The following is a 20,480-nucleotide window of genomic DNA, read 5'->3' on the forward strand; positions in this document are numbered from 1 at the left end:
GGAAGTCTTTTTGTTTCCATGGGTCCAAGAGGTAGTTTCTTCCTTGTTCATAAGGTGACTGTTAATGTCGAAGTCATGTATTCATTTGGAGCTTATTTTGGTATATGGTATATGTATACAGTCAGTCAGGGGGACTGGGCTCTGCCCAGGTAAAAGTAATTTCTGCTGTCTAGTTTTCCCAGAATTTTTTTGATGTGGATGAAATACTTTAATTATTATGGGATTGTGGTGGTCAATGTCTTTTTTTTTTTTAAATAAAGCCTTTTATTTTCAAAACATACGCACGGATAATTTTTCACAAGATAATTGATAGCTTGGATTCTTGCTTCAAAAACCGCTTGTTTATATCCTTTGACCATTTATCTATTGGTTGAGAAATAGCTTTTATTGTTACAAATTTGAATCAATTCCTTTCATATTTTGGAAGTGAGAATTTTAAAACCGCACGGGTAATTTGACAACATTGACCCTTGTATAGCCTCATGTTGCAGATTTTCTCCTCCTTTCCCCCATTCCCCAGATGGCAAACAATTCAATATATATAAACATATTTATACAATTCTCTTGCTGCACGAGAGAAATCAGATCAAAAAAAGAAAGTAAATGAGTCAGAAAACAAAATACAAGCAAACAACAAAAAGAGTGAGCATGTTATGTTGTGGTCCACACTCCGTTCCTACAGTCCTCTCTCTTTCCATTTTTGTAAGATAGTTTCCCCAGTAACTGAGGTCTTTGAGTTTATGACATGATGCTTCTGTGTTTGTTTTCTTTTGTATGTGGTATACTTAATCTGTTCTGCTTCATTTTTTTAAACCGATGGCCAATCATTTTAATGTCTACTGCTTTATGTTCCCATAATGCTGTGTTTGAGAACCTGCAATGATAGAATCCCTTCCTATTTTTTTCATTATTGCCCTTGAGATTTTTGACTTTTTGTTTCTTCAAACACTTTTTTTCTTTTTAATTTTTTTGATGTGAATTTGGAACAGCACTGAATAAATTAGTTTAGATAATATTGTCATTTTTATTATGTTGACTCTTCCTACTCATGAGCAATTAATGTTTCTCTATCCAGGCTTCTTCCTTCCTTCCTTTCTTTCCTCCTCCTTTTTATTTTATGTTTTGAGATCGGGTCTCTTTATCTTGCCCAGGCTGGAAATACAGTGTCCTGATTCCACTTCTGATTGGCACACAGACTTTGACCTACTCTGATTTCAACTGGGCTGTTTCACCCCTCCTTAGGCAGCCTGGTGCCCTTCCCCCAACAGTGACTCAACATTTTGTTGCCAGACTTGAGAAGCACATTTGCCTTAGCCCAGTGCAGCTTAGAACTCCAGAGCTTAAGTGATTTATAAACCTTGATTTCACCAGGAGCAGGATTATACAGCTGTGTCACCATCCCTGCAGGCCTCTATTTCTGCTAGAAATAGTCTAAGTATTTTCTAAGTATAAAATATTCTCTATTCTATGCTAAGATTTTTTAGAATCTTTCTATTCTAAGTATTTTATACTTTATAGAATAGAATAAAGAATATACTTTATTCTAAGTATATAAGGTATATAAAATACTTAGATAAAGCATATTCTTTATTCTATTCTAAGATTTTTTAGAATCTTTCTATTCTAAGTATTTTATACTTTATAGAATAGAATAAAGAATATACTTTATTCTAAGTATATAAAATACTTAGATAAAGTATAATCTTTATTCTAGTCTAAGATTTTTTAGAATCTTTCTATTCTAAGTATTTTATACTTTATAGAATAGAATAAAGAATATACTTTATTCTAAGTATATAAAGTATATAAAATACTTAGATAAAGCATATTCTTTATTCTATTCTAAGATTTTTTTAGAATCTTTCTATTCTAAGTATTTTATACTTTATAGAATAGAATAAAGAATATACTTTATTCTAAGTATATAAAGTATATAAAATACTTAGATAAAGCATATTCTTTATTCTATTCTAAGATTTTTTTAGAATCTTTCTATTCTAAGTATTTTATACTTTATAGAATAGAATAAAGAATATACTTTATTCTAAGTATATAAAGTATATAAAATACTTAGATAAAGTATAGTTTTTATTCTAGTCTAAGATTTTTTTAGAATCTTTCTATTCTAAGTATTTTATACTTTATAGAATAGAATAAATAATATACTTTATTCTAAGTATATGAAGTATATAAAATACTTAGATAAAGTATAGTCTTTATTCTATTCTAAGATTTTTTTGGAATCTTTCTATTCTAAGTATTTTATAATTTCTATATTTATTTCAAGTGGATTTCTCTTCCTAGTTCTTCTTGTTATGTTTTGTTGGTTTAATGGATTAGAAAGGTTGTGATTTATTTGGATTTATCTTACAGCCTTCAACTTTGCTGAAATTATTCATTATTTAATTTTGGATGATGCTCAAAAATTTTTAGTATCCCATTATATGACTTGCAGAATGATCATTTTGTTCCTTCTTTCCCCGTGCTTGTTCCCTCAGTTTCTTTTTCTTGCCTTTTTGTTATAGCTATCTATCATTCCTAGCAATAGTGGTGATGCAGGGTGTCCTTGATTTACCTTGATCTGATGGGAAAGCCCTCTAACTTTACATGTAACATTTGCTGTTGGACTTAAATAATTGCTATTTGCTATTTTAAAGAAAGTCCACTCATTTCTGTGATTTATGCAGATTTTTTAATAGAAATAAATGTTGGATTTTGTCAAAAGTCTTTTCAGCCAAATCATAATATTTTCACTTTTAAAAAAATGTTGATTTGTTGTTTTTATAATATTTTCACTTTTTAAAAAAACATGTTGATTTGTTGTTTTTTTTCTTTCTCGTGCTTTTTCCCTCTTTTGGTCTGATTTTTCTTGTACAACACGACAAAGATGGAACATGTTTAAAACCTATTTATCAGGTTGCTTGCTGTCTTGGGGAGGAGAGAGGTAAGGGAGCAAGGAAGAAACATTTGAAACACAAAATCTTACAAAATGAATGTCGAAACATTAAAAGATTATTGAAAAGGCTTTTCAGCATCTCTCGATATAATCGCATTATTTAAAATATATATTATTAAAACGACTGATTCTATTTATTATCTTCCTTATGTTGAGCTAACTGCCTTCTTCAGACCAACACAGCCTGATCTTCCTAACGTCTACTGGGGTTCAGTCTCATCGCTCACGATGAATACATATAACCTGGGGCACTTAATTCAACTTTTTTTTCCCTTCAAAAAATGAAGGGTTTGGGCCAGATGGTTTGTGGTGCCCCTTCCAGCTTGAGATCAATGAGGCTCCTTACCTGTATGCCCTTTGTCAGTAAGGTCAGCTGCAGCCTCAGTTTCCCTGTCTGACAGCCTAACCATTACACTGCTGCAGGATGATTACTATTTTTTCTCTTCTTCCTCACCCTTTCCCTCTTCTCTTCCTTCTCTTCCTCTTCCCATCCTTCCTAACTCTTCCTCAGGCAGAGAAAGCTGTGCTGGAGCAACAGAGCCAAGAGTTAAGAGAGAGACTGGGGGCTTTGGACACGGAAATACGAGGGGCTCGGCGGGAACAGGAGGAGAAGTGGGTCCAGCATCAGGCGCTGCTAAGGGACCATGAGGCTTTGGGGCGGCTGCAGCAGCGGCAGGAGGCAGAGCTGGAGGGCCTCCTGGGCCGCCATCGGGAGCTGAAGGCCACTTTGAGGGAGCTGGAGCTGACCCACAAAGAGCTGCAGGGCAGGTGAGCCCAGCCCATTTGCCCTTCCCATCCCCCCACTGGCTCTTCCCATCCCCCTACTGGCCCCATCCCATGCCCCCTACTGGCCCCTTCCTATCCCCCTACTGGCCCCTTCCCATCTCCCCACTGGTCCCTTCCCATCCCCCTACTGGCCCCTTCCCATCCCCCTACTGGCCCCTTCCCATCCCCCTACTGGCCCCTTCCCATCCTCCCACTGGCCCCTTCCCACCCCTGCTCTTCCTCTGCCCTTCTACCTTAAGTCTTAGAATGTTAGAGGTGGGAGGCCCTTAGAGACCACCTGAGTGTCCCATGGTGGGGAAAATAAAATCAATCAGCATCTAACAGTTACTCTGTTAGAGTAACTATGGGTTCTATGGCTCTGCGTAAGCTATTCCCCCTCTGGGCCTCTAGTCAGACTAGACGGCCCTGAACGTCCTTTCCAATATTAAATCTCCATGATCTGAATGTACCATCTGGTCTGACCAGCATTTATTATGTGCCTACTGTGTGCAGAGGTAAGGATATACAGTTGTTCAGTTGTTTCAATTGTGTGTGGCTTTGTAACCCCATTTGGGGTTCTCTCGGCAGAGATAGAGAACTGGTTGGCCATTTCCTTCTCTGGCTCATTTTACAGATAAGGAAACTGAGGCAAGCAGGGTGAAGGGACTTGTCCAGGGTCACGCAGCTAAGAAGTTCCTGAGGCAGGATTTGAGTTCAGGGAGATGAGTCCTCCTGGCTCTAGCCCCTCCGTGTATTCTATCCACCCAGCTGCCCAGGAAGGATATAAAGAATGGACAAACGCCCAGTCCTTTCCCTGGAGGAGCTTACCTTCTATGGGGGATGTCAGCTATCATCTAGTCTACTTTGCTTAGACAGAGCCCCAGGAGGGCTCTGGGCCCAGATCCCGGTTTGTGCCCCCTTCTCGGGACATCCCCGTTCACACACCTGTCTCCTGTTTCCCCTCCAACCCACAGGCACGAGCAGCTGCAGGCCCAAAGGGCACAGGTGGAGGCCCAGGCGGTGGCTCTGCAGGAAGAGCGGGAGAGGCTGGCCCAGGACAGGCTGCACCAGCGGGGCCTGGAGGAGGAGCTCCGGCGGCTGCAGAGCGAGCACGAGAGGTGCCAGCCTAGCTGACCCCCGACCCGGCCTCCCTCCATCCCTGCTCCCAGCCTCCCTGGGCTCCCTGTCCGGAGCCTCTCATTTTCCCCGCAGACGCTGGGCCCGGGTTCTCCTTGTCCTTGCTGGGGCTGCTGGGGGGGAGAGGACAAGGGGAGCTCCTCCCCACCCGCACCTTCTCCTCACAGGGCCCAGGTGTCTTTGGCTGAGGCCTCCAGGGAGCGCGGGGAGCTCCAGGGCGAACGGGGGGAACTGCGGGGCCGGCTGGCAAGGCTGGAGCTAGAGCGGGCACAGCTGGAGGCCCAGGGCCAGGGCCTCCGGGAGGCCAACCAGAGGCTGGACCTCAGTGTCTGCCGGCTGACCACCCAGTGCCAGGTGGGCTCAGGGCAGCGGGGAAGGTGGGCTGGGGGCATGGCCAAGGGCTGGGGGCATGGCCTCGGGCTGTGCCCTCACCTGCGCCATCTGGGCTGGGCTGGGGGCAGCTGCTGACCGAGCTGAGGGCCGCCCAGGAGGAGGAGAATCGGCAGCTACTGGCTGAGGTGCAGGCCCTGAGCCGGGAGAACCGAGGCCTCATGGAGCGCAGCCTGGAGAGCCGGGACCACCTGCACCGAGAGCAGCGCGAGTACCTGTGAGGGCCCCCACCTGGGCCGTCCTGACCCGCTCTCTCCAGCCCCCTGCCTGCTCAGATCCCTCTCATTCCCCTAAGAATAGTGGGGGGAACTCTTAGAAAGCCCTGAGTGCAAATCTGCCCCCAGAGCCTTACTGTCTGTGTTTGAGCACAGTCCGTCATAACTAACTGCAAGCTACTTCACCTTTCTGGGCCTCAGTTTCCCCCTCTGCAAAAGCAGAATCTGGGTTCCTTCTAGCTGTCGGTCTGTGATCCTGTGACCCTTCCATCGTCTCTGATCCGGCCCCATTCTGGTCTCCTTGCAGGGACCAGCTCAATGCTCTGAGACGAGAAAAGCAGAAGTTGGTGGAAAAGATTATGGACCAGTACCGAGTGCTAGAGCCTGGACCCCTACCCCGGACCAAGTGAGTCCTCCCGTCTGACCTCAACCTTTGCTCCTCTTCTGGCTCCAGGGCCTGCTCTGGACACCCTTGATGCCCTGCAGGCCCCCGGCCAGAGATGCCCCCTAGTCTTAGGCCCTTGACCCCCTATTCCCTGTATCCCATCTCTACTCCTTCTTCCTCCCCCCAAGGAAAGGCAGCTGGCTGGCAGACAAAGTCAAAAAGCTGATGAGACACAGGAGGGAAGGGGGTCTCCATGGAGGACCCCGACCAGGGGCCGAGGGAGCCGGCAGCACTGAGAGCTTGGGAGGCCCCCTGGACGTGGAGCCCCCTGAGGGCAGGGAAGCCAATGAAACAGGTGGGTCTGGGACTGAGCTGGGACTGGGGCTCATCCTGTGCTGTGTGTACCTTCATCATCGCTCTGTCGGTCCACCATTACCTCCAATCTGGGTCTCCTTCCCCGGAAGCCCCATGTCTCCGAATACTGAGAGACTCATATCAGGGAACTGGCCACCCAGGACCTGTGACTCCCCTGGCCCAGGTAGCCCGGGCTTAGAGACCGGCATCAGAGGCAGGAGTGGTAACAACAATGGTGCTAATTTGCCATTTGGTGAATCACCGATCATTTATCACTATTACTAATAATAACCTTGGGATACTTCTCACCTCTGTGGTTTTATGGGCGTAGCTGGTGGGGGACTTCCTCTGGCAATACAGTACTGTTTCTTCTCAGCTTCAGAGCTGGGGCGCCGAGAAGTTCCGAAACTTGCCTAGGGTAACCGAGTCACTGCGTCAGAAAAGTGACGGGAACCTTGGCCTTCCTGATTCCCAGGCCAGCCGGCGATCCAATCTGTTAGCAATAGCGGCGGCAACAGCCTCCAGAGAAATGCTCAGAAGTCAGAGAATAGGGCCAGCTCGCAGAGAAGCCGGCGTGGTTACTGGCTGGTAAAAGTTATTATATATTATATATTATATATATATACGCACATAATATATAATATATATAATATTATATGTACATTATATATATTATATCTAAAGTTATATATACTTTCTTTTTCATCTTCCTTTAATTATTTCTTTTGTTTTTAAATCACTGTCATTTATCAATCTCCCTCCTTCCCCTGTGGAACAAAGGAAGAAGAAAAAAACCCAATGAGTCCATCCCAACCAATCAACCCTTAACCGTATTTGATAGTGTATGCAGTATTCTGCACCCCCAGTCCCATATTTCTACAAAGGTGCTTTTCCCTCAGCTCTTCTCTCAGGCCAAACCTTGTACGATGGGAGTTCATGTTGTCTTGTGGGCAGATGAGAGACCAGGGGACTCAGCTCTGAGTTCAGTTTTGAACGCCATCTCTGATGGGGAAATAACTGGTTGATTATGGTCCTTTTTCTTCCTCTATGAAACATGAGAGATTTGTTTGGGGATAAAGCAAGAAAATGGGCGTGAAGGGCTTTGCAGACGTAAAGTACTCTGTAGGTGCTAGCTTTTAACAAAATTGTCGGGTCCAAGAACACGTGCAGCTTTCCACTTTTCCAAACACACCGGTTTTTAACAGAAAAGGAAGGAAGGGCGTTCTGATCTCGGCCGTCTGGAGCCAACTTTGCCCGTCGTATTTGGTCAGAATTCTCTTGCCTTTCGGTGTTGCGTTCATTTTTTATTGTCATCATTAAGTGTATTGCTCTTCAGCTTTCTTCCCTCTGCATTTCCTGTTTTATTGATGTGAGCATTTAGAGGGAGAAATCTCCCCTTAAGTACTACATTAGCTGTATCCCACAGATTTGGCTATGGCATCTCATTTGTGTCATCATCTTTAATGAAATTATTGATTGTATCGATGGTTTGTTCTTTGGCCCACCTAGTCTTTAGGATTAAGTAGTTTTGTTTCTAATTAATTTTTAATATACGCTTCAAAGGCCCTTTATTGAATGTAATTTTATTACATTATGATCAGAAGAGATGCATTTAATATTTCTGCTTTTATGTGTTTATTTGTGAGTTATAAGCCTAGATCTGTTACCTCCTGGAATATCATATTTTAAGTTGCTGCGTATATAGAGTTGGCTGCTAAATCTTGGGTGATCCTGACTGTGTCTCTGGGGTACTTGAATTCTTTCTTTCTGGTTTCCAGCAGTATTTTTTCCCTGAGTTAGGAGTTCTGGATTTTGGCTATATTATTCCTGAGAGATTTTATCTGGGGGTTTCTTTAATGAGGTGATCACTGGATTCTTTTAGTTTCTGCTTTGTCCTAAGTTCTAAGATATCTAGGCAGCTTTCTTTAATGACTTCTTGAAATATTATGTCGGGGCAGCTAGGTGGTACAATGGGTAGAGCATCAGTCCTGAAGTCAGAAGGACCTGAGTTCAAATCTGGTCTCAGACACTTATCACTTCCTAGCTGTATGACCCTGGGCAAGTCACTTAACCCTAATTGCCTCAGCAAAAAAAAAAAAAAAAAAAAATGTTATATCTAAGCTCTTTTTGTTGTTGTTCATAGCTATCAGGTAATCCAATCATTCTTTTTGTTATTGTTGTTCTCCTTTTATCTAGTATTTTATTTTATTTTATTTTCACCCAGCTACATGTAAGAACAATTTTTAATATTCATTTTTAAAACTTTGAGTTCCAAATTCTCTTCCTCTCTCTTTCCTTATCCCCCGCCCCCATTGAAAAGGGAATAATCTAGTGAATCTTAAATTATCTCTCCTCAATCTGTTTTCCAGATCAGTTTTTTTCCTATAGAATATTTCACATTTTTTCTATTTTTCTAGAATTTTACACTTTATTTTATTGTTTTTTGCTGTCTCATGGAGTCATCAACTTTTACTTGGCAATTCTAATTTTTAAGAGTTATTTTCTTCAATGAGATTTTAAAATCTTTCCCAAGCTATTAAATATCTTGTCTTATCTTTTTTTTTCTTATAGGTTTCATTTGGTTTTTAGGTTTAAAAACAAAAACAAAGACCTCTTGCTTTAACTGTTCTAGGGATTCTTGTTGGACTTTTGATCAGGCTGCAGTTTTCTTTCAGGCTTTGCTAATAGATGCTTTTAGATCATTCTCTTATTTTGTCCTTGTATACTGAGTTTTCTTATCACCAAAATAATTCTTTATGGTCAAGTTCTTTTTTTGTTTGTTCATCCTTCCAGTCTATTTTTGATTTTGGACTCTAAATGTGCTGGGCTTTGTGCACTTCTGGGGGAGGAGAGAGTTGATTTGAGCTTCTGTTCTTTTATGCCCTTCTGCTGCTTTCATAGCTCAGGCTGGGGGCCTGCAAGTTTTCAGGGTGTGATTCAGGAAGAGATCTGTTTGTTGTCCTGCTCTGAGCTAGGCAGATTTCTGACCCAGATTTGGGCCTGTTGGCTTGTGTGTGGCTGAGTAGACTGCTACTGGACTTAGTCACTGTTCTGTAGGTTCAGATGACTGAACCACTGGATTTCCTTTGGTCTTGGTTTCCTGACTTAGTTTATTCCATTGTGGGCTATTGTGCTGGGCTAAAGATTAGAACTCTCTTTCCTCTGTTTTTGTGCTCAGAGCTATGGTTCTGTAACTTAGTACATGGTGAGAACTCCTGTTTCCTTGTGATGGGGACCACTACTCTCTGCCTTGGATCTATGATCCAGAATTAGATTATGGGTGACAGCTTCCAGATGGCACCTGTTTATTCTTGTAGTGTTTGTTCAGGGATCCCCTGAAATCTCTTTTTAAAAAATCTTTATTTATTTCACTAAATATTTCCCAATTACATGTAAAAAAATTTAACAATCATTTTTTTTTTAATTTGGGTTGAAATCTTTTTCTGCTTTGCTGTCCAATTCTCATGCCCTGTCTTGATCCTCTTTGTGTCCCTGTGCACTGGAATAATTCCTACTGTTGTTGCCATGAGTGCTTCTGGTCAGCTTCTGTTCTCAGTATCTGGAGCCTTCTTTGTCTCCTTAAACTTTCCTGAAATGACTTATTATGACTTCTCCTTGACTTTCCCAGTCAGACTTTGGTCTGATGCATTTTCTAGGTCAGCGTGGAAGAAGAGTGCTGGGTGAGCTAGACAAAAAGACTTTTTCTGTTTCCACCATCTTGATTCTGCCCTTTGTATCAGTTAACCTTGGTCATCTTATGCTTCTCTGAATCCTTTCTATTTTTTAATATCCCTTTCTAAAGCAATACTACTTTATGGCATCCATATAATATATTTTGTTCAGCCATTTATTGCCTTTTCAATAGGCACTGATTTTCTTTCTTTTTTTGTTTTGTTTTGGTTATCCCCCAAAGTGGTGGTAGTTATATTTTGCTTTATATTAGTGTTTTACTGTCTATCTTCAATCAATTTGGAGTAAATGTTCAGTTGTAGGATCACTGGATCAGGTACAGTATAATTCCAATCAGAAAGTAGTAGATGCCTATTATATGCAAGGCACTATAGTTAGCCAGTGAACATTTATTAGGCTCCTGTTATATGCTAAGTTCTATACTAAACACTAAGGATACTAGGAAAGGAAAAGGCAAAAACTTTCCTCTAGCTCACAGTCTACTCCTAGACTGCTCTGGGGATCCAAAGACAAAACACTAAATAGTACCTGCCCTCAAGGGCATATATGCTGTGAGGCCAATGGGCATGAATAATAGTCACTTTTTTAAAGTATATTTTCAACTTTTTTCCAGAATGATTTGACCAATTCATAGCTCCGCCAGCTCCATATTAAAGTGTGCCTGTCTTTTTACAGTCTCTCCAACATAGACTGTTTTTATATTTTATCGTCTCGCCAACTTGATGATTTAATTTGCCCTTTTCTTATTATTCATGATTTGAAGCTGTCTTTCTTTTGGTTGTTGATGTATCGCATTTCTTCTTTTGAAAACTGTTCATCTCCTTTAGCTGTTCATCTATTTAATTCAATTCCATGAATATTTATTAAATACCTAATATGTGCAAAGCACTCTGAAACAGTCCTAACCCTTAGAAGCTTAGTTTTACAAGTGAACCCTGAAAATTTGTGTCAATTCCCTGTAAATCTTAGAAGTTCTTGTTATCATCATCCCCATCCTTATCCTCATCATCCTCACAGGAAGGAACTCCCTGCAAGTGCTCAGTGGAATTGTTTTGAGTGGGGAAGAAGAGCCTTTGGGTGCAGGTACTCAGGCTCCTGACCCATCTCTTCTCTCTCCTTTTGTCCGGCCCCTGCCTCCCCTGTGATCCTCCTCCTTACCGCTCTGTCTTCTCCTGATCTAGCTTCCCCAGGGCCTATGCGCAGGGCCCAGAGCTCTCTCTGCCTCAGGGATGAGACCTTGTCGGGTGGGCAGCGGAGGAGGCTGAGCTCCCGGCTCCCTTTGGTGAGGGGCTCTGAATCCTTCAGCCCCGGGGATTCCCCCCGCCAGCGGTTCCGCCAGCGTCGCCCTGGGCCTTTAGGGGCACCCAGCTCTGGAAACAAAGGTGAGATGGCCACATTCCTTCCCGGCAGACACCAGCTCTCCATCCAGCTCCTGTTGGGCCCTAGTTTCCCTCTTCCTTGTCCCTGCCTCCCTTTCCCATTTTGGTTTTTACACTTACATCCTTCTGTCCTCTGGCCTCCCCTTCTCCCAACCACACTTTCCTGCCCTTTCAGGATGGGATGGCTCAGATGACATCTTGGAAGGACCAGAGCCTGCTGCTGACCAAGAGGGTGAGGCGGGCCTGGGAGCTGAGTAGGAGGAGTGCCTGTGAGGCAGAGGGGAGGAGGGAGCCTGGGCTGGGTAAGAGCGTGAGAGGGGCAGCTGGAGAAACATGGAGCCTCCCAGCCCTGCCCCAGCTCTGTGTCCTCTCCCTCTGTAGGTCATTTGGAGCAGGAGCCCAAGAAGGCTCCCCTTAAATCATCCCTCAGCCAGTGACCCGTGATGAGCTCAGGAGCCCATTGGACTAAGAGGCGGCATAGGGCGACATCCCAGAGCACTCGTAGCCACAGGGCTCCTGGCATGGCTGGGAAGTGGTCTCTGGCTGGCTTATCTTGGGACCTGGGGAGAGGCTGCTGGGCCTACGTGCTTGGGCAAGGGTAGCCTCAGGCCTCGAGAGCACCCTTGGGCCCCCTGGTCGCTGGGGAGGAAGGGCTGGAGTCCCTGAAGAAGAGCAACATGGGAAGAAGAGGCGCCTTTGAGGAGAGGGCCCTGAGATGAAGCTTGCCCGGCTTTGGGCTCCGTTCCCTTCTACGGGAGTCAGCCCTTGTGTGTGAAGCACGTACCTTGGGCGAGCCCCCTTTTCTGTTATTTAAACCTTGGCTTTGTGTTTGGCAAAACAGGAATAAAGTCTGTGATTGAAGCGAGCTCTGCCTCTGGCCTCTCCCAGACTGTCTGACTGGACACTGGGGTCCCGTTGGAGGAATGTTTGGTGCTCCAGGACAAGCTCGGCCCCAGTTCCTGGCTATGGACGTGTGGGGGTGTGCCCCGGCACTCACATGTGTGATTGTATGTAGCATGTATGTGTGTAGCATGTACATGTGCACGGCATGTGTGTGTGGTGTGCTTGGCGTGTGTGTGGACAGGGCCATCAGGGCGGGACCTAGGTGTGGGCAGGGGTTTGGCAAGAAGGTTCAGGGCCCTTCCACCCCGGCCCTGAGTGTGAGGGCAAGCCTGACCTGGCAGCTTTTTCTGGCCCATGTTCTGAATTGGCAAAGGGTCCTTGGTGCGACACAGGGATGGGCCTGGATTCTCCGAGGCCCCGCCAGGTGGGTACAAGCTTGGCCAGGCTCTGTCTTACTGGGAAGAGTTCTGATGGACTCCCGGAGACCAGAGAGCACCGGGAGCCCCTTGGCCATGACAACTGGTAGAAGAGGGAAAAATACAGATTGCTGTCAGTCCCCTCTGCCTTTGTGCAGTGATCAGAAAAGCCCCCAGAGGAGGCTGGGAAATCAGAATTTTCAAACTTGGGTGTCAGCATGCTAAATGGAAACTCTTCGACCAGAGGTCGGGGGCTGCCCATGAGGCTCAAAACATCACAGCATCACAAGCTTCGAGCCGGGCAGGAGCCTTTCGAGGCCGCTGAGTGGCGTGGTCTCACTTTACGTGTGAGGAAACAGAGACACATCCAGGCTAAGTGACCTGGAAACTGCTCCCCAGGGGTATTCTCACTAAACCCATCTAGAAGAAAGGAGGAGCTGGAGCTTGGGGGAAGGAAGCCTCCTAGGCTCTCAGGACAGAGGCCTTGGGGGGGGGGGGGCGTTAATCCTGCATCCAAGGGCAGTAGAACATGATCCTCTCATAAGGAAGAGCTCTGGACCAGCATTTGTATCTAGATGGGCATGAAAATAATTGCAGAGGATTACCGTTGTCGCAGAGAATGAGGAAGTAGAAAAATTCCCTGAAGAACTAGAGCTAGTGGGCAGTTAGGTGGCCCAGTGGATAGAGCACAGGCTCTGGAGTCAGGAAGATCCGAGTTCAAATCCAACCTCAGTTTTGACACATATTAGCTGTATGGCCCCAATGGCCTTAAAACAAACAAACAAAAAGAACTCATTGTAGTCCTGCAAAGCAAGGCAGCGTATAGTCTGCTACTCTATGATCTCAGAATAAAGATGGAAATAGAGGAGGATGGTGAGAAATACCCCAGAAGGATAAGGTGTAAGATAAGCCATAGAAGGGCAGACTATGGAGGAAGAAACCTCACCTCAAGAGACGATGAATGAGCAATTATATTCATGAAAAGTTTCGGTCCAAGGCAATCCCAATGCATTTTGGGTAGAAAATGCCATCTGCATCTAGAAAAAGAATTAAAGAGACTGAATATAAATCACTTCATGCTTCTTTTTTTCTGTTTTTTTTTTCTTTTCTGTAGTTTTTCCCTTTTGTTCTGATTTTTCTCTCTCAACATGATTCCTAAAGAAATGTGTATTTAAAAAGTCACTGTACATGTATAATCAGAAAAAAAAAAAAGAACTAAAAAAAAAAGCTTAGGGTCTCCACAAGACATGAATCAGCATCGAGAACATTCTATTTTAATAAGCGGGAAATGACTCATCACCAACGTGGGAGTCAATTCCTGAACGCACTGTGGTCAAGACCACCAACTTACAAAATTAGTATAAGGCTAGAAGAAAGAGTAAAAAATGAGAAAAAAAAAGATTTGCCAGGCAATTGAAATAAATCGATCCTGACCCATTCAAACTTTCTACTGAAAACAAAAAATGAGTCACAGGCAGAAGAAGGGCCATGGGACAGATTATAGTCATTTCATCCAGAAATTCAACTGAAATGAATTAACTACCATATAATCAATGACCATAGCAAGAACCTAAAAAAGTACCTTCATGGTCAAAAAATCAGATTGACTTGTTAAGCGGAGCAAGATGGCACCTGAGGTAATGTTGGTTTATAATTTATGCTTGTTCACAAAATCTTGTGGGCAATAAAGCAGTTATGGTATTTGTTATATTTTTTTATTATGTAATATATAATATAATAAATACATAACAATATACAATTTAAAAATAATCATTATAATAATAAATTATAATTATAGGAGAGAAGCAGAGGTGGGTAAAATCGGTTGAAATTGGGGAATCCAAGTGAGTCAAGTTATCCTGAAGGCACATAAGGATAGGAACAGAAAGGGGGGCGCAAATAAGCAGAAAAGATCTGCAGAGTTTGTTTTTTTAAATAATTCTTTTCATTAAGGGTAACTGAGTCCTCATGCTTGAATTCTAATATCAATTTGGATGTACCTCTAGAGGGGGTAGAATAGCATCAAAGAGAACAAAGACAGGGAAAATCATTGGATTGGATCATGTGCACAGAGAGGAAGTCCACATCCCGGTGAGGGTTAGAAGAGATCAATTTACGAGGTATTGGAAAAAGGGAAAGATAACATCATGAAAAAAATCTTGGCTCTTTTTCATATATTAAAAAAAAAAAAGATGAGCTATGAGATGCTGGTCTCAATCCTCTGTTAAACCTCTGTTAAATGGTTGTTTGTTTATGCCTGACGGTGACCCTGTTGGGGGTTTTCTTAGCAAAGACACTGAAGTGGTTGGTCATTTCCTTCTCCAGCTCATTTTACAGGTGAGGAAACTGAGGCAAACAGGATAAAAAACAACAGGTTATTGTCTGGATCCAGGGAGATAAGTCTGCCTGACTCTAGCTCCTGACACTGTGTCTGTTTGGACAAAAACTGCCCTTATGAAAATTTGTCAAAGAATCTACTGTATGTCTCCTATGACAGTCCCTGACCTTAAGGGGTTTTCAGTAGAACAACATGTAAGTGGGTTAATAAGTACAAAATGTATCACATAGGCTGATGGGGTTCCTGAGTTAGTCACTTCCTAGATTCTCTTTTCCTTCAGCGTAGGACGATGGTGAGCTCCAGGCAGGAAGGAACCCCAGGGTTCAGCCCCTGAGAAACGCTGCTGCAGTCTCTGCAGTCTCCAAATCCTGGCCCCAGAGAAGGGCACCGATGGCATCCTGCCTCCCTGCCCTCCACTTTCCTAGCCGTGTCCCTACTTGCAAAGGTCATCCCGTCCATCCGAGCGGTGCACAGCCCTGGCCCTGGCTTCCCCTGCTAGACGGGCCACGGAGGCGGGGCTGGCTCAGGGCAAGGCCTGCACAAATTGGCCGAAGCGCCTTGTGAGTGAGCTGCTCTCCCACAGAGTCGCCCGATATTGGTTTCCGTCCAGATGGCAAGAAGCTATCTTCCCCGAGACGTGTGGCCACACCCCTGGCGGGCCCGGGGCACGACTGGGGTGCAGGCCTGGCTTAACATATAGTAGGGAGTGTCCCGGCTGGGCAGTGGAGCTGGGACTGGGGTGGGGAAGGAAGTTGGAGGATTGGCTGGGCCGGGGAGCTGGCCTATAGAGGGCTATAAAATCTCAAGCTGGAAGAGACCTCAGAGACCATTCGGTTGGGTCCAAATCTTTTTTATTATAGCTTTTCACTTACAAAATATATGCATGGGTAATTTTTCAGCATTGACAATTGCCAAACCTTTTGTTCCAATTTTTCCCTTCCTTCCCCCCACCCCTCCCCCAGATGGCAGGTTATAGGTCCAAATCTTAAAAAAATTTTTTTAATTTAATTTTTTCAAATCTATTTTTTCTCCCCCTTGCCTCCCCTCATTGGGAAAATAACAAGAACCCTCACAACAATCATACAGTCAAGCAGAGTAAATTTGGACTTTGGTCACATCCAACAATACAGTTGAATCTCACATCTCGGGTCCCTGATCTCTCATTTGGGGGCAACCATCAGGTTTCCCAAGGCTGCTCTGGACTTGTGGCTGGTCCCTCCAGTGATCATTCAAGATCTTGTCAAAATATCGTTATTGTACAAATTGCCGCGTTCCTTGCTTCCCTTTGTATCAGTTCCTATATCTGTCTGAAACCCCAGCCTCCATCCTTTTCCCCACCACCGCAGGATTCCATCACATTCATGTACCCTTCCAGCCACACCCCGCGGATGGGCCCTGCCTCAGTTTCCAGTTCTTTGACTCCACCGGAACATCTCTGAATATTTTTGTACACATGAATCCTTTTCCTCTTTTTTTTGAGGGGGGATATTGGCTTAGCAGGGGCGTGGTGTATCACAGGCTAGGGACACGTTAGTAACTTTTAGGGGGACGGTTCCAAACTACTCTCCAGGTTCCAAATTGCTATCCAGACTGGCCAGACCAACTCTGAGCTCTGCAAATGGGGCATTCGGGTGTCCCTTTTCACACCCCCCCCTTCGGCTTTTGCAAGACTCATTTTAGCGCCGGGGAAGCTGGGAAAATGGAATGATTTATTTGCGATCCCGTGAGGGCCTCTGGACCCGGAGTGAGTGCTCCTTCCACACTGTGGCGTTGCCTCCCCGTGGGATTTTAGAGTGTGACCCGGAGGGAGGCCAGCTGGGCCACGTCGTTCTGTTTTTGTCTTCTATCTCCTTACCTCTAGCATCTAACACAGTACATGGTGCAGGCAAATGCCCAAAGAGTACTTTTTGATGGATTCTAGTCGATTCTACCTCAGAAACTTGTTTTTGATTCGAGAAATGACGGCTATAAACCTAAGTGAATATAAAATAAGGACAGAGGTGCTGCGGACAAAGGCGGGTCAGAAAAGGTCTCCAGAGAGAGACGCTGGAACAGATCCTCTGGCGTCCACCCGGGGACGACATCTGAGGGCCTGAGGGGAATGGCGCGCTGGGAGACACCCAGTCCCTCTCTCCTCTCCTCTGCAGGGTTCTTCAGAGCGAGGTTCGGGTGCTGGCAAGTGCAAGACATCAGCAGATCCTCCTGCCAGAAGCCAGCGGCTCTCCCATTTCTTAGGCTTCGGGGTTAGGACATCAGACTCCTGGGCAGTCTGCAGATGGCCCTGGCCTGAGCGAGGTCATGCTGTGAAAAGCTTATTGGCTGCTGCTAGTTTGGCTCGATAACGAGTCGTCTCTAGTCCCGCCTTCCCATTCCGGAGAGGTCATAAAGACATTATTGCCATTTTATGAGAGGTAAACTCAAACTTGGCCCAACCAGAACGGCTCGCCTTGGGTCAAGCAGCATGTGGCTGTCGGATTAAAACTCAGGTGTCAGCCCTGAGGTCAGGAGGACCTGAGTTCAAACCTGGCCTCAGACATTTAACATTTTTGGCCGTGGGATCCTGGGCGAGTCACTTAACCCCAACAGGGAGAAAATAAAAATAAAATAAGAACTCGCTCTAGGTCCCATGTCCCTTCCACATCACCTTGGCAACTTTTATGAGTGAGTTTATACAATCAGGGGCCCCCACGGGTGGGGTGCCATGGACACCTCAGTTTGGGTAGATGGAGAAGGGGTGATGGAGGGGAGCCCTGCACGGACTTTGCCTTTCTCCCTTGTTACGGAGCAGAGGGTTACGGGGAGTTTTACTACCTGCTGTCTCTGGGTTGGAGGGCGGTACCCGTCGGCCCAGGAAGAGGCTTCTCTGTCAGCGGCATCCCGAGATCTCCCAACTGAGCTCTAAGTTAGTAACCCTGGGGGGTCGGCTCCATCGCTTCCCAGAAGGGCCAGTTCTGAGCTCTGGCGTCGCTTGTCCAGAGAAGAACTCCCAGGGAGGCCTCCAGCGGGGAGGGAGGTACCAAAGGCGGGGGGCTCCGATCCGGTCCCTCTCAGCGAGGTCCCCTGGTCAGGGCCCTTTAACCGGGCAGGAGTGAAGGGCTCCCGGTTTCTGATCCCAATCCTGCTCCCAGATCTCGGAAAGCCTTAGACAAGCTTTCTTTGCTTCTGTAAAACGAGGGGGAACTGGCTTAAAGGGCCAACTTGTTATGGTCCCCTCCCTCTCCTAATCTGTGATCGTCTGGTCTGTCAAGTCCAGCTCTGATGTCCCGTGATCCGGCAAACCGCAGAGGGCGATGTCCATCGAACTCGGGCCTCAGTTTTCCCATCTGTAAAAGAGGGTTGGGCCGAGTGATCTAGCCCTGACATCTCATGATCCAGCAGGCCAGTTGGAAGACTCCTTTCCCCTCTTGCACTAGTGTCTCTGTATATAAAGGGATGAGTTGGAGTGGGGGGTCTCTGAGATCTCTCCTTCCTGGGACCCTTAGCAGTTACCAGCTTTGCTCCGCACCCCTGCAGCGCCCTCTGCTGGAGAGGAAAGCCTCCAGCTCCCCTCCCCCATGAGGAGGTGTGTTCAGGCCTGGCCACCCCAAGTTAGACAGAGCTCCTTCTGAGCCTCTGGCTCTTGGCAAATAACCAATAAACTAGTCTTCTGTTAGAGATGCCATGCTATCATTATAATCATCCCATTTTACAGATGAGAAAACCAAGGCGAGGCTTGTATAACTTTAAGTACCATGGGCAGGATTTGAATCCAGACCCATCCTCATTCTATGGGACATGTGATTTCTCTATTGTCCCTGGGTTGGCTCTAGTATCGAAAATCACCTGGGGAGAGATAGAGGCTGGAGATCATAAACCCCAACCCCAGCCCTGTGGGGCCCAGAGATTGTGGTCGGCGTTGGGAGCCGGGCCTGGGAGGGAGAGGCCGTGGGCTGCCTTCTGGCGAGAGAAAGGGGTGGAAAGTGCTGTGGGGACTTTAATGCACTAGGGAATGACAGTCAGTGCTCTTACTGCTAATCCTCTGCAGCCCCAAACACTTAGGTCCTCAGTTTCCTCCTCTGTGCAATGGGGATCACCTGCTCTCTCCTCATGACCTCATAGGTCCCTCACTCCTGGATGACTGCAATGGTTGCTGAGTGTCTGCCTGCCTCAGTCTCCCCAGCCTCCATTCAGTCACCGAGGGGATTTTCCTAAAGCTCAGGCCTAACCACGTCGCCCCCTGGCTCCCTATGGCCCTCAGGATCAAACACAAATGCTTTGACTTTCGGAGCCCTTCCTCACCTGTCCCTCCGCACCCTCTCCTCCCTGTCATGTCAATTCAGCGACAAGGGCCTCCCGGCCTTCCTCCGCCTCTGGGCTCGGGGCCTTCTCTCTGGCTGGCCCCGGAACCTCCCCCTGCTCTGACCTCCCTGGCTCCACGTGGGCCACTCGGAGTGCTACCGCTTCCAGGGAGCCCTCCCCGATTGCTTTCCCTTCGTTAAATATGCCCTATTTCTCTCCCGCATGTTCAGTCCTCAGCCACGTCTGTGACCCCATTTGGGGTTTTCTCGGCAGACACCGAGGGGCTTGGCCGTTTCCTTCTCCAGCTCATTTGAAAATCAGGCAACTGAGGCGAGCGACGTGCCCGGGATCGCCTGGCTGGGGAATGTCTAAGGTCAGACTGGAACTTGTTGACTCCAGGCCCAGCTCTAACCACTGCCCTCCTGGCTGCCCCGCCTACATATAGAGTGTAAGGTAGCCAGCAGGCACAGCTGGGGGCGACTGTCTCCCGCCGGCCTGGGAGCTCCTCCGGGGCAGGGACCGGCCTTGGCCTTTTGCTGACGGCCCACATTTAAATGGTAGCGGCCCACGGTTGGCCAAGTGTCTGCTGCCTGATGCTGACCGAAGTCCCAAGCACTGGGTGTTATTGTTCATAGGGAGGCTCCCTCCCGGGCTCCCCGGGCTGGCCAAGCCTCCCCTGCCCGGCCTGTCTCCCCCTTGCCGCCGGGGAGGTCCGGGCCAGCCTCTGGGCACCAGGTGTGCGCTGACCCCACAGCATCGGGCTCGGGGGCAGGGAGCCAGGCTTGTAGGCCCACTGGGGGGCCGGCTCCGGGGGGCTCTGCTGTGGCTCCTGACCCGGCCCTGGCCTTGGTCTCCATCTTTTTCCCGGAGCAGCTGAAGTCGCTACCTGCTGCAGAGCCCTGAGTGGGCCACAGTGGGAGCTAGAACCAGCCTGTGCCCATGGGCAAGTGCTTCCGGCAGTCGGGGAGCCCTGTTTTAGGAGCAATGATTGAACTACAGAGAGCTCAGAGTGCGTGGTCTTGTCGGGGGGCCCTAGGGCCCGGGCTCCCTGGCTGGGCTCAGTACTGGTCCCGGCCCAGGCACTGCCTGGGCCCTTCCTTTCCTGATTAAACTGAAGGGCCAGGCCCAGGGTGAGTGTGTGTGTGAATGTGTGTGTGTGTGTGTGTGTGTGTGTGTGTGTGCACGTGTGCATGTATTGATGGTTCCTGGATCCCAGTGCCCTAGAACCCAGAAACATGGGCATGACTGGGGGTGGGGGGCACTGTTAGGCCCTGGCTCAGCAGGGGCCCAGGACATAGGGGTCAAGGTGTCTCTGGGTGACCTGGGCTCCTTAG

The 20,480-nt window shown here is 46.8% G+C and overlaps 1 protein-coding gene across 1 annotated transcript in view; it reads left to right on the forward strand.

Moving 5' to 3' along the window:
• Positions 1 to 12,136, forward strand: part of CCDC88B (coiled-coil domain containing 88B) — a 45,518-nt gene extending 33,382 nt beyond the window's left edge. Inside the window, exons 23-31 of the mRNA XM_051966919.1 lie at positions 3,468 to 3,724; positions 4,696 to 4,839; positions 5,026 to 5,212; positions 5,320 to 5,465; positions 5,771 to 5,869; positions 6,037 to 6,203; positions 11,074 to 11,274; positions 11,447 to 11,503; positions 11,653 to 12,136. Coding sequence (XP_051822879.1) covers positions 3,468 to 3,724; positions 4,696 to 4,839; positions 5,026 to 5,212; positions 5,320 to 5,465; positions 5,771 to 5,869; positions 6,037 to 6,203; positions 11,074 to 11,274; positions 11,447 to 11,503; positions 11,653 to 11,708 — 1,314 coding nt within the window. The 3' untranslated portion in view covers positions 11,709 to 12,136. The remainder of the gene's footprint in view (positions 1 to 3,467; positions 3,725 to 4,695; positions 4,840 to 5,025; positions 5,213 to 5,319; positions 5,466 to 5,770; positions 5,870 to 6,036; positions 6,204 to 11,073; positions 11,275 to 11,446; positions 11,504 to 11,652) is intronic.
• The last annotated feature ends 8,344 nt before the right edge of the window (positions 12,137 to 20,480 follow it).

Source organism: Antechinus flavipes, chromosome 6 (genome assembly GCF_016432865.1).
Source record: "Antechinus flavipes isolate AdamAnt ecotype Samford, QLD, Australia chromosome 6, AdamAnt_v2, whole genome shotgun sequence".
NCBI classification, from domain to species: Eukaryota; Metazoa; Chordata; class Mammalia; order Dasyuromorphia; family Dasyuridae; genus Antechinus; species Antechinus flavipes.